The sequence below is a fragment of the Eleginops maclovinus genome, chromosome 3 (assembly GCF_036324505.1).
Source record: "Eleginops maclovinus isolate JMC-PN-2008 ecotype Puerto Natales chromosome 3, JC_Emac_rtc_rv5, whole genome shotgun sequence".
NCBI classification, from domain to species: domain Eukaryota; kingdom Metazoa; phylum Chordata; class Actinopteri; order Perciformes; family Eleginopidae; genus Eleginops; species Eleginops maclovinus.
The window spans coordinates 2,719,482-2,733,255 of record NC_086351.1 but is presented as its reverse complement, the minus strand read 5'-3'; the positions used below and the strand labels follow the sequence as shown (position 1 = coordinate 2,733,255).

At 40.8% G+C, this 13,774-nt stretch overlaps 2 protein-coding genes across 2 annotated transcripts in view; both read left to right on the top strand.

The window, feature by feature from the left end:
• Nucleotides 1–1,642: 1,642 nt before the first annotated feature.
• elp6 (elongator acetyltransferase complex subunit 6) lies at nucleotides 1,643–4,604 on the top strand. The gene is made up of 7 exons (XM_063879694.1): nucleotides 1,643–1,927; nucleotides 2,111–2,189; nucleotides 2,284–2,354; nucleotides 2,771–2,895; nucleotides 2,975–3,191; nucleotides 3,309–3,470; nucleotides 3,950–4,604. The coding sequence occupies exons 1-7, from the start codon at nucleotides 1,874–1,876 to the stop codon at nucleotides 4,073–4,075; spliced, it is 834 nt and encodes a 277-aa protein (XP_063735764.1). The 5' UTR covers nucleotides 1,643–1,873; the 3' UTR covers nucleotides 4,076–4,604.
• Nucleotides 4,605–4,719: 115 nt separating this feature from the next.
• The window catches only part of scap (SREBF chaperone), a 31,273-nt gene continuing 22,218 nt past the window's right edge, over nucleotides 4,720–13,774 (top strand). Inside the window, exons 1-2 of the mRNA XM_063879692.1 lie at nucleotides 4,720–4,884; nucleotides 10,138–10,338. Coding sequence (XP_063735762.1) covers nucleotides 10,217–10,338 — 122 coding nt within the window. The 5' untranslated portion in view covers nucleotides 4,720–4,884; nucleotides 10,138–10,216. The remainder of the gene's footprint in view (nucleotides 4,885–10,137; nucleotides 10,339–13,774) is intronic.

Sequence of the window (13,774 nt, the reverse complement as noted above, 5' to 3'; positions counted from 1 at the left end):
TCATGCTTTATCTCCCATTTTACTTGAAAGTGTTTACTCTGTACTGCATGAACCACCAGTTTAAGATGGATGACTTGCATGAGAAACCCTGGAATGGATCATACATGAGAAAAAAACATACAATATATTCAGGTTTTCTGCTGTTCTGTTCAACGCAGAGCATTCAATATTTTTCTTAACAGATTTTAAAGGCTTTGATGACAAAATAGCAATCTCTCTAGTGTCCACTCTGTCCACCAGATAGGAGCTTACTGCCTGAAGTTTGAAGCTGAGCAGGATTTTTTGAGCATTCTCTATAAAACGCAGCAAGGTGCAACAAACCACTGTCTATAATGGTGGTGAGACTAAACCAAGACATTAAAGTTGCCCTTGGGCAGCTAATCAATGAGTTAAAGCTCATTTTGAAAATACAAAAAGCTATGTGTAGCTGCAGTTTTGGGTGATAATAGCCATTTACAAATTGTCCCATTGTCCATATTATAACACAACATATAAGATGACATTGTTGTTCTTTAAAAATATACCAAAACATTATTATATTTATGTGTATGCGATGAACCCTGATGTTTTTGTCACTGAAAGAAATGTCTAAAGTATCAGGTAGAACCCTCAGGTGTGGGTTATTCAGTATTTCCTGATTAAGGGCTTCTTCTACTACTCCTCTTTGACTTGATGCTTGATGCTGATTCCACATAATAAAAACATATATTTCCAAACATAAGAAGAAGAGTTGTGGAGTTAATGTACTGGGATTCATCGGTTCAAACTATCCTCCTTGAAAATATTCCTTTATTAAATGTTTAAATGCAAACTGAAAATAAATCTCCATTGGCAGATTCAACTCATATACTGAAAATCTAATGAGAGCATGTACTGTGTTATTGTCTTGTGATTATTGATGTTTAAATATGTACATCACTTTACATTTAGGGCCCTTTGTACTCATTTATACCAATTTCATGTACGGTATATTTACTTAAATTGCCTCATAACTTGTAATTTTCCTCCTTGGGATAGTACAATTCTTATTTATTTACTTAGTTATAATATCATCATTATTTATCAAATGCTTTATTTATAAACTGAGAAGCAGTGGAGTACAAGTAGCAGAAAATGGAAATACTTACCACCAACAGGGGGCGGTGTTGTAAATTTCATATGCACAGTAACACATGAAGAAGTCACATGTGCAAGCAAAGATCGTCTATTAAAACAGACGACCTAAGCTATCACCATGGAGACCATTCTGTCACAGATATGAAGTGGCTTTTTTTCCAAATAAACATTCATGAAAACGTACAATTCAGGGTTAAAACTTGAAAGTTTGTTTTCCTGCTGGCTATTATTAATAAAACTTACGAAAATGTGGTATAAATTCAGTGATCATGCACCGGTAAAGACGCTATTCGGGGATTTTCTGTGGTTTAAAACCATTTTCAATTCAATTCTATTCAAATAACTTCATTGGCATGGCCATAATGACATACAGTATTGCCAAAGCTTTGTAAAATTGTGACATAAATTCATAAACGCAAGGAACTCAAGGAAAAAATAATTAAGAAAAACAAAGAAATAATATAATACATTTCCTTTACTTTTCGCCTTCCTTTCAGCTGCGGAGCGAGCCCTCTTGTTTTGTTTATACGCATCTTTGTTAGCATGCTACTTGACGTTAGCACAGCAGCTAGTTAAGAGTAAATCAGTCAAATCATGGAGTAAAAAATCATATTTTACGTTACTTTATAACCTACGGATTTACAAGACACGTTTTAAATTAATTCCCGCTAGCATCTCTTGTTTTGTAACGTTTTTAACTAGCTTACAAAGCCTTTAGCTTCTATTATTCACAGTTAGCTTGTACACATAGTTAGCTATGTATACAGAACTAAACAGTATCTTGAACACAACTCCTGACAGCTTCACACAGGTGAGGAATTATCATTTAGTTATTTCAAGCTTGTTATGCAAATAAGTTATTGGCCTTATTTTTTTTATTAACTAAGATTCGTTAGGACAAGCACACGTTTGTGTGTGGGCTGTATTTTGGAAACCACTGGTCTAGATGAAACAGCCTCCATAGTGTGTAAAGTTTGGTTGTCCTTTTCTACAGGGAGAATTTGTCCTGCTGTCAGACAGAGAGAGTGATGCCTCTTTCCTCATTCACCACTTCCTCTCTTTGTACCTACGAGGTGAGTTGTCACCTGGCATTGTAAAGCATTATCAAAATAAGATTTATTCTGTATTTATTAGTTTGTGATACTGATGTCACTGTTTCCATTCCAGCACGCTGCAAAGTGTGTTTTCTGGGTCTGGTGCAGTCCTTCAATCATTACAGTGCAATCAGTCAGAGACTGGTGAGTCTTCAGTGTTATTATTACCCTTGTGCTTTATTCCCCACCGAACATTTTCACTGTTCTAAGATAATGTCAGTTATTTGGATTCCTTAGTGGCAGCTACTCTTCTTGCGGCCTACACACAACAGACAATTTCACTCTCAAAAATACATACTTTGTCTCAAAAAGAACATGATCAAAAAATGTAAATGTAACGTCCTTTTATAGTTGTTCAGTTAGGGTTGAATAACTTTGGGATCACTGGTGATGGGTTTTTTGTTTAGTGTTATTTTAAAACTTGCCTTACTGGGTGCTTCAAGTCCTTTTTTTTAAATGCATATGATTGAGACTAGGGTTCACTTGGTTGATAAAGGAGCTAACATTTGGACCTGTAGTATTGCTATCTTAAAGTGAGGTCGTTCATTGTGTGTTCTCAGGGTGTTAGCCTAGCACAAGCAAAGGAAAAAGGTCAGCTGGTTTTCCTGGAGGGACAGAAGGAGTCGCTGTCTGTTTTGATTCCTCAAGAAACTGATACAGGAAGCCCGGCCATGGACTTCCTCAGGTACTAACAAATGATCACTATTCATGTCTTCCACAGTTTGTTGCCTCTCTCTGCATCTCTCTCATGCCTCTGTCTGCAGGGATCCTGCTGTCGGACTGAAGAGTCTCTATGAGTTTGTCCGGTCGGCTGTGAGCAGTTCTGGTATTGGTGAGGGGGAGGCGGATGGAGCAGAGGAGTGGGGGCCCCCGGTGCTGCTGGTGGATGACCTCAGTGTGCTGCTGAGTCTGGGGCTGAGCGCTGGAGCCGTGATGGACTTCAGCCACTACTGCAGAGCCATCGTCTGCTCCCTGCTCCAGGTCAGATATCTGCTGTTAATGCATGATTTCAAGACTGCTTTCAGAAAGTGTATCTAACTTGCTCTATAGTAGTTCAGATAAAGTAAAGAGCTTTATGTCTTATCACCATTACTGCAGGGTAACGTGGTGATGCTGGTTCGCTGTGATGGGGAGGGAGAGGAAGATGAGGGAGATGATGAAGGCTCAGAGAGACTGATGAAGGGCCTCACCCACCAGTGCAGCCTCACTCTTCATGTACAGGGTCTCCCAACCGGCTACTGCAGGGACATACACGGGCAGGTGAGTGTGTGTTTGTTTCTAAGGTCTTTCTGTCTCTGATTGAACAAACTTTTTCTAACGCTTAACTGTCTAACTCTACTGCATGAAGTTTAGGATAGTGCTGCAATTTAAGAATATTATTATTGATGAATCTGCCAAGTATTTCTTTGATTGATTACGAGCATATTTTTTTCATTTTTGTGAAAAATATTATCATGGACAATACATTTCCCAATTTCTTTCAGATAAAAAATGTTACTTCAACGATTAATTGACAAATCATTTGAGCCCTTCTCGCAGAGCCCTGACAATTTCTCTTTATTGAATATGTTCTTACCACTTATACCAGTGTTACCATTGATTGCACAATGAATAACCTAGATTTACTCATGGCGGGGAGACTTGTTTTACATTTTTGAGTAAAGTCGACCAAAAGAACGTGGAATTTAATGTTAATGGTTTTCTGGTGAAAGTAAAACCATGGTCTCCTCTGTTTTCAGGTGGAAGTGTGTTGGAGGAGGAGACAAGGCGATGGGCAGTGCACTCAGAAGAAACTCTTTCAGTACAAGGTCCACGATAAAGGAGCCTCCTTCTTTGCTCCCGGGACATCCAGCGCTGTCCTCTAGCCTCCACTCTCTACGTCCTTGTTGACCTTCTTCACTTTTACACGTGGCAACTGACTGTTTATTTTTTTTTAATAACACCAGTCATCAGGGTTTTAGCTACCTAAGGGCTACCTTGGTGAATTTGACAAAAATTTGGAGTCTTGCTAGTGTCAATGACTCAGCCTGGACCCTAGACCGTCTGGAGGAAGGATAGTGTGATCCTGCCAGTCGATTGCCTGGTCCCAGATCTCTGATTTGCTGCACACTTCTAAGAATAGTTTGTTCAGCTATTCCAATAGAAGAGAAGACATAATACAGTCTGATTGTCAGGTACAATGACCACAAGGAGACTCTAAACTACATATAGAAAACCACAACAAAAAGGGGCTAATCAGCTATAAAGTCTGTGTGTTTTGTTCCTATGTACGAGAAGTCGTGGGGCTTTTAACATATCTGCCCAGGTTCTCACTGTCTCATAATCAGCATATGATTCCATCTTGAATCATGATACCTCTGTATGTAATTTGGTTGAATAAAATGTAATAAAACAGTGGGAAATATTGTCATTGTCAGCACGTGCACACTAGAGGTCGCCCTGGCATTGCTCTCACGCTGCTGCAGGGTGAGAGGTCGGAGTGGAGAGGTCTCTGTGGGATTTGACAACCAGTGGATTTGAAACACTGCTCCTAAATGTCAGCATCCTTTTGGGTGCTTTCAAAATAGCCTAAAGCTCATGTCCAAAACAAAGGAATAAGACGGTGGTTGCTCGTCAGTTCACCCAGGAGGCCCACAGCAACATCTTCACTTGAGGATCTCTGAAGTTTGTCAAGGCAAGTGTGCATTAGCTTTAGCCATGTTGCGAAATGTAGCTCAGTGGTTGCTGTAAGCATGGGAGCTTTTGGATTGTTTAATCACTCCGTAATGAGTGTGGCTGCAAGGATGCGTTTGCTGGGCTCGCATGCTCCCTGTTGTCTCGTAGAATCAGATATAAACCCATGACATCCTGAAACCATAATATACAACTATACACGTCGTCCCTCTTCAATGCTATCTTCATTTGCTTTCAGCGTTGTTTGCTACACACTAGTCTCATAGTTTCACAGCCATATAAAGCAGGTGTAATTAACACTAAGCCCCAGTGGCATGCATGAACCCAATGTGAAAGCGCAACCTGTCCTTGTTATTTTGTCAAAAGACATATTAATGGGGACACTGGGTTCATACAGGAGCTAACATATCTAGCATGCTATGCATATTAGCCTTTAGCTTCGTGCCATCACAAGTTGTGTGCAGGTGCAGAGTACGACAACATGTAGTAACGTCACACTAGGTTACCATATATATGAAGTTGTGGCCGTGAACTTAAACAAAGGGATAAATTTGCCAAAGGTAGTCTCTTTAAATGCTGTGGTTATTGGATGTTGTTCATGCACGAAATCGTTAGCTTAGCTTAGTCACACGCACTCAGGTAACTTCAGTAACCATTCGTGGGTTTGTCTTTTACTTCTATCATTTCATAAATGTTGATTTAAGTCACCGGGGTGTTTGTCTTTTATTCGGATTGATATTAGTTATAAAAACAGGTGTTATGTAATGAGACACCCTGCCAGACACTGGTGGCTAACGTTAGCTTTCACTCACCTTAGTGAACTATTAGCAATGTAACACTTAGCAGCAGGTTACTGAAATAAAAGTGATTTGAATACACATTTCAGGTTCTTGTGCTTTAGTCTTTTCCATTTATACTTCTTTATACTTCTACTCCACTATGTCGGAAGCACATTTTGTACTTTTTATTTACTAGTTACTTTAGGAATCCAGATTTATTTGACACACAATCTTAAAGGAACATATGATTATTTGGTAAAGATGAACCATCCAGCATTATATTTAAGTACCAAATGGGATACCAGGAAATGAATTTGCAGCAATTATGCTATTGAGTACTTTTACTAAAGTAAACAATCTAAATGCTTTTTCCATCACTGCTTTTCAGGACAAACTGCCAGGCATGTTTGTGTGTTATCTATGGAAATATGTGTATGGTCATTATTTGCATGGGCCAGCTCTAGGGTTCTACACCTTCTCATGTAAAACTATAGATTTTGAACCAGGCAATGGGCTTTTTCCTGGTGAGAAATGAGGTGATGCTACAGAGAAATGCTTTGTTCTAAATGTAAATGAGTTCAATGTGGTGTTTTCTGAAAGATAACCCAGTAATAGATGACTCCATTTCTCATGATGAAAGTAAAACACTTGCACTGTCTATAGGCTTGTTTGTGTGTGACCCCTATCCACCCCTATCTTTAGGAGCCACTGTGTTACCTTATTCCTGGAAAGTGATGTTGCATCAGGGTTGCATCAGCCCCATCACCCCTGCATGCGTTCACTGTCTTGTTGTAGATATTCCACCATTTTGACTTTATCTACACGATAAAGGCCGTAACATGAGTTCAAAACAGATCAGATGACTAATTCGGGGAGTGTAGTATTCTGGAAACTAGTCCGACAGATAAAGTGAATCACACAATACAAACATCTAAATTTAGAGTGTCATCATTGTCTTCCTCTTCCTCTAATTAATCAGAAATACAGTTATCCTACAGAAACGGACTGCCTGTTACACATCATTTACTATTGCATTATGGTTACTGATTTACAGGGCATTTCCCTCTTATGCCATCAGCTGTGGTTGTAAAAGGCTGTGTTGCAGTAGTGTGTTCATCCACATCGAGGTTGTCTTTACAGCAGGACTAATGGGCCTCACTGATCAGAGGAGCATTCTTCCACATTATGCAACCATAGGATTGGATGTTGATGCAGTTGCGTTACGGAAAACGGACACAGCTTAGAGCTCTCTAGAATGTTTTCGGGTATTGGCCTGGTTTTTGACATCAAAAAAGGCATGTAAATGCATTGCAAGATACAGCCACTTGCTGATAATGGCATTTGAATCTATAAGCCCCGGAGATGCCTTCAAGTTAGGCATTTTAGCATGTGTTCAGAAGAGGTAAGGTAGTCATTTTTGCTTTTTTCTTCATCTTCTATTCATGTGTGTCTTATTTTGACCCTTTCATAGTTTCAAAAGTTTAGCCATGAACTTAGTTACTACTGTAATGTACACATGAGGCTTTGTAAATCTACCTTAATCTACATGCCACTCAATTAAGCTGCAGCGACTCTCCATGATCTCCCTAACTGAATTTGCACTTGCAATGTGAAAGACTTAAGTGTGTCTGCTGGTTCTCCACGTGTGAGGCACATAGACTGCTCTTTGTTTGAATATTTGTTGCCCAGCATATATGCTCAAAAGCACAGGGTTATCTAAAACAGTTTTGCATGTAGTTGTCATGAAGATTTGGTCGTGGTCTGTTGAGTTTAAGCAGAAGTGTTGTTTTAATTCCCTCAGCAGCAGGAGCTGGTATATTCCAACCAAATCAAATTCCATCCGGCCAGACAGAATAGGATTATAGAACAATTGCTGGTCACCTGCCAAAGAGCAGAAGAGAACACAAACTCACCGGCTTGAAACAACAGTTAACCAGCTCTCAGTCTGTAGCCGGTTTTATATAATCTCTATCAAACTTGTCATGCTTTTGAGATGTGAGAATCTCCCCGTGCAACATATAAGATAGATATGCAGCCTGCAGGGGACAAGGGAGGTAGAGGGGGTGGATTTAGGGCCCTGAGCCCTGCTCGTTGAGTTTCCGATCGGCTCAATCCCGGATTAGTTCACTGACGGAGATGCTGCTGAGCCTTTGCCAAATCAGGTCTCGCTGCTACGCTCATGTAACTCCAGAGCACGCAGTGAACTGGACAAACAGCTGTGAGATGGAGGCTTTCATTCAAAGTTTTCCCTTGCAGAAAAGGGAACAGGACCAAAGCGTGTTTGAAAGTCGGCTTTACGGCAGAATCGGAGAGCAGAAAGGCTTTACTTCAAAGTCTTTTCTGACCTTTTTCAGAACCCATTGTGCAAGCCTGCCAGGAGGACGTTGCTGTTTCTACTGTATATGGTATTTATAACAGCAGATCAAGAGACTCCTGAGGCAAATCCCTCCCAGGAAATGTTTCCATTGCACCCGGGGGGACAAACCGAGCAGTCGCACACTCTGCCTGAGTTCAGAAATGAGCACCACGTTAACCACAAGGCACTGATCAAGCTAAAAAAAAACAGTGCTGCGGCTTTCAGGGGACGGAAAGGGCTGCGAGCCAGAGAGATAACCTGGTCTCCCGTTAGCAGGTATGAACACTTTTAAGGCTTGGATAATGGATACAGTGTGGTAGTGTTGTGTGGCATGGTTAGGAAATAATAAATGCTGCTTATTGACATCATGTGAGAGGCAGAGGCTTAATAGTCATTGGGTACTGTACGTGCAGCTGCAGCTTGTGTGCCAGGGCAGCCTGTTAAACATGTGTAATAGAGCGGTGTGTATCTACAAACACACGATAGGCAGCACTGCGCAAACAGCTCAGATTGGGCCGAGAAGTCAACAGGAGATCGAGGTTACGTTGGAAACTGGAGGAACTGATTTAGTTTGAAGTGAGGCCAGTGTTGCTTTTTCTTGGACTCTGGTGCATATGTGTTTAGGCTGCTGGCATGATACTGTGCAATGTGAAGTTTGCCTGGTAAACAATTCAATATTATATCACAATACAAGCAAAGTCATTGGTATGAACATACTTTGTTATCATTACACACGCTTCCTTGAATAAGAGAAGCCATAATTATGCAATTCTTTGCAAATACTAATTAAAACCAAAGGTTTTGCCGATAGCTACGTGGTTATTGTTTTCTTTATTTATTCCCTGTTTTGTGAAAGGTAAACAAAGTCATTTTCATTTAAATAACAAACACAATTCCTTCTTCACATCAACATATCTTTGTAAAGAAGACATCCTTACAACCTTCTTTTCACATTTTGTAAAAGGTTTATTTAGAAAAATATCTGCTTCAAAACCCCTTCTATCTGCTGTACTCCTGCTCTGTGAAACACAAGTCCAAGCAGTTAAAATATAAAGTAACATATGAATTACAAGTTATTAATAATAAATGCAAACGTTATTCGGACTATCTTTCACCTCTTGTATTTTTCAGATCACAATCGTGCTCAAACACGGGCGTGAACATTAGCCTCTTATTTAGCAACATGCGTGCTTTTCCTAATGCATCTCTGCCCTGCTGCAGCTCCGTTTACTTTCTCTTCTCTTCCAACATGTGAGCGCGGAGCTTCACAGCCTATCACTAAAAGCCAATGTTCAAACAAACCACACGTGCACAGCGTTGCCTCTTGCATCATCCCAGGGTCGTCTCCCGCAAACAGCGTCTTCAATGCTGATACATCAGTCATTCATTAAAGCAGATCTAATAATTAGATAAAAGCTCACCACAGGAGTCGTGTGTGTTTTGTATTAATGTAATGCTAGTAATGACACACAGTTAATTGCATGCACTTCTATGGGAGCAACTTTGATATTCTTAATGTGGTAACATATCAGTAGAACCCTGAAGTAATGCTCCTGTCTTCCCAGTGTATCCCCCGTGCGTTCCTCACTGTGAAAGTGGAATATTTCCCACTGTCCTCTAACAAAAGGCTGGTTCCGGGTCAACATGGTGGTTGTTTTCTCACCAGGTGTGATCGATGAGACATGTTTGCCGCAGTATAGCTGCTCAGCTGGATATACATGTTTTCTACCGAGTGGGGTGGGGTGGGGGGGGGGGCTGTGTCCACACCTTTTGGGCTGCTGAATGAGCCGTGTGTGCCGTCTACCATGTGACCCATGTATGAGCTGAAGGAAAAACACACCGGGCCTTTAGTCGGCAGGATGTGTATGTCACTAATTAGGTGATCAGGACAGAGCTTTACTTCAGGAGCTGGCCTCTCTGTGTGTGTGTCAGTGTGTATGTGAGTGTGTCCTTGGAGATGTTTCACAGGATTTGACCCTTAATATAGATGTTAATGTGTGTGTGGGGGAACAAACCCCTCTCTTGTGTACACTGCTGTTGCCTCTACAATGTTAAACGCAAACCAACCGCTCTGAGTTTTTATAATATCTTATACAATCTGTTGAATGATGTCCTCCAGATCCCTGGATGCCCCACGGCGCTCCGTCCTCGGCCGCGCAGTGCTTCCCAATGGCCGGCAGTTGACCCCGCCCCCCAGGATGACGCTGCGCGAGCAGCTGAGACAGAAGATCTCGGCGGCTTTCTACCGCCACGGGCTGCTGTGCGCCTCCTACCCAGTACCCATCATCCTCTTCACCTCTGCCAGCATCCTCACCTGCTGGTAGGTCTATCTGTTTCCTAACATGTCTTGGAGGAGAATAGGGATTTGAAGAATAAGTACACAATACAGGTGTTAGTGTTGAAACCCTTCAAAAACAAACAGAAAACCACTTTGAAGTGTGAGTAGGGAGGCAAAGTATATTGATATAAGACTAAATATCATCATAGATAACCGATATCTTAAAATCATGTTGTCTTTTCATGGTTTAAAGGCTCCACTAAAGCAAAGTAAAGTAATAACCAGATTTTTTAACGTATTCTAGCTGTTCTTTTAGTTGCTTCTTCCAATTTATCCATTTTAACCACATAAGGAATATCATCAAAGCACCGATAATCAATCATGGAATATTTATCTTGAGGTGTCTGATCAGAAATATTGTGATATTTTATTGGCTTCATATCGCCCAGTCCTAATTAACACTCAATGTTTTAAGATGTGTCTAAATTGGTATTACATGAAGTGAAAGTGAAAAAAAAAGAAGTTGTTTGCTATTTACAAACAGGGGGTTTTGACTCTCTGTGACCAATCGGTCTGCAGGGTTTTAAAATCAGCTTGGAAGAGATGCTACTAAAAATGTTTCAGACTTATTGTACTATCCACAAGAGCAAGTCGAGTCAAGATGTGGCATTTAATGTAAAAAGACAGAACAGTTTGAGAGAGACTGACTGACGTTGGGATGGATGCATGACTCCAAACAACTAGAGTCTGCTTTCAGCTCAAGACTCAATAAAAACACAAGTGAAAAGCTGCTATGCCGTGTGGACAGACTGAATTGAAGACAGAGTGATTGGACAGAGGAGACAAGAAACCGGCTCATCTGAACCGGCCATCTGCACACACACAACAGCCCCCCCGCCGACACCACCGTGTAAACATTCACTTAACACACGCACATTTCTCCTCTTGCTTAATCTCTGGTCAAAAGAGAGGACACAGGTCAGAGAGTTGGCCTGGCTTCAGCCGCAAAGGCATTGTAAAACAATCCGAAACACACACATGCACCTGCTGCGTGCCGTCCTCACACCACCTTACAGTGCGGGGGGGGTCAAATGGACGGCTGACCGCCTCCCGCGCCGATGGGAAAGAAAAGAGCTTGTCGACGGGGTTGTTAAAGGCAGGACTCGAGAGGAGGGCTGTGAGAAAATGGCCTTGTGAGAATGGGAGGCCTGTCCCTCCATCTGCCTGTCAGGAGGGGGGCTGGCTCCACACAAAAGAGGCCTTTGTGGAGGTACAGTGACCCTGCAGAGTGGGGGAAGGCATCGGGTGAGGGAGGTTGGGAGAAAACGGAAAGGGAGAGGAGAGGTTTCCATACAAACGGACAAGCACATTCCTAGAAGGGAGGTATTTGTTTGTATTAACGATCAGCTCAACGTGACGCTGATAATGTCACTGATCAATAACAGTGACTCAGCAAATACTTAACCGCCCACTCCTCAGTTTCTGGGATCATTTTCCAGACCCTCACAATCTCTCCTGCAGTTCAAACATGATTACACTTCATCTTAAACATTTACACGTGTGTTTATTCTCAAAGAAATGCATTTTCTTCACTCCCAAAATACATCAGAGATGCACTGATCTCCAAACCTACAAAACATTGTTAAAAACTCACCTTTTTAGACCGGCTTTCAATGTGCGATTATTATTATTACCTAAATATAATATAATATTTGTTATACTTTATTGGACATTTTACTTTTAACTTCTTATATTTATATGAACTTGTTTATGTTACTTTTTTTTTTGCATATTTTCTCACTTGTTTATTTAAATACTGTCATTTTATTTTATATTTTTATTAAACATTCATCATTTTACTTCTTATTTTTGTAAACATATTTAAATTCTATTTTTTATTTATTATTTTCTTAACTGGAGCAACAAAACTCAAATCCCCCCCGGTTCAATAACGTATTCTGATCCTGAAATGCGATCATAAATTAACAGTCATTTAATGCGTGGTGAATCAGTCAAGGCCTTTTCTTATGTGACGAATTTATGGGGTTTTCAGTCTGTGAATAATGCCCCCCCCCCTCTTATAGTGTCTGAAAAAGGCTTTCATGGCAGTTTCCGATAACAAAAATCAATCAGCAAAACAATTAGCTCTGAGTCATTTTACCCTAAAAGTAAACAGAGCAAAAGGTAACGCTGTGTGTGATGATCTGTTTATCAGCGAACAACACTGCAGATTAGACTCTTTTACCTTTGTATCAGAGCAGCGCAGATCAAACACACGAGTAGCCCTGCTTTGCACACCTATCAGTGATGGAGGGCGTGTTATTGAGGTGTAAGCCTCCGCGTTTTAGATTTAGAAGCTCTTCTTTCATAGTGCATGACCCCTGTCTTTCCTTTTGTTTAGAATAAAGAAATTCAAACTTGTATATCTCTGTCCTGTGCCTGGTAATTCTTGGGGTCTGTCCCGACACAAACACCTACTCTCAATGCTGATAATGTCATCATACGTGACTCATGTCGGTCTGACACCTAGGACTCTTTATTGGTACAAGTTTCCTATTTCCTTTGATTGTGGTTTTAGATGGATTGTAATTTTGCTAAAGCTTGTGTATATGATCACTGTACTGTGTGTAAATGCTTTTTACCCACCTCTCCTTCCTTCTCTATACCTGTCAGCCATGTTTCAGGGTTGCACAACATTACCATCAGGAAATGAACACGCACACACACACACACACACGCACACGCACACACAGTACGTAAGTAATGAGTGGTTTTGTGCTCAGATGGAAACTTGTTTCATAAAGGAGCCGTCCATTACCAGGAGGAACGGGAAAAGGGTCTGTCCAGGAAGCACTCAATCTTTCAGGAAAGGCTTGAGGCACTGGTGTCATGTTTTCTTACAGTGTTGCATAACACACACACACAGAACACACATGTGTATCAAGTATCAGCGGCTAATAACTGATGTGCAGCCTCACAAACACTATCGCGTTTCTGCATTTGAAATGATCATACATGTACGCTGCTTGTCAGGCTTAGAAAGGAAGTAGATATTTGTGCTTACTTTTGCAGAAACTACTGCAGAAATGATCTGTTCATTTAAGAAAAGGGTTAGGCCTGCCGGATAGCTCAGTGGATAGAGCTAGCAGCCAATATTAAGTGTCCTTTTGGGTTGGAGACCGCGGAAAATTCAACACTGTGTCTCTGATGGAGGCTCTTTCTGGCCCAAAAATATCTTTAAAAACAACAAATGAACTGCCAATATACTTCCTCATTCCCAGGCTCTTACAAAAGTGCAACATCCAATAAACATTAGACCTGAAAAGAAAGACATACTATAGTGTAATAGACGTAAAAAAGTTGCATGAATAAGAACCCTAAATACATATCAGATAAACAATGGGATGTTTAAAACCTAACAGCAAAATAAATACTGCAGGCTGTAAATAGAGATAGTCATTGGAGCAATATGTAAACA

Excerpts from the sequence above, each read along its gene's own strand:
- elp6 (XM_063879694.1), top strand. The coding sequence starts at position 1,874 with ATGTATACAGAACTAAACAGTATCTTGAACACAACTCCTGACAGCTTC. Across the intron at positions 1,928-2,110 it reads CTCCTGACAGCTTCACACAG|GGAGAATTTGTCCTGCTGTC; the intron begins GTGAGGAATTAT and ends CCTTTTCTACAG. Across the intron at positions 3,471-3,949 it reads GCAGGGACATACACGGGCAG|GTGGAAGTGTGTTGGAGGAG; the intron begins GTGAGTGTGTGT and ends CTCTGTTTTCAG.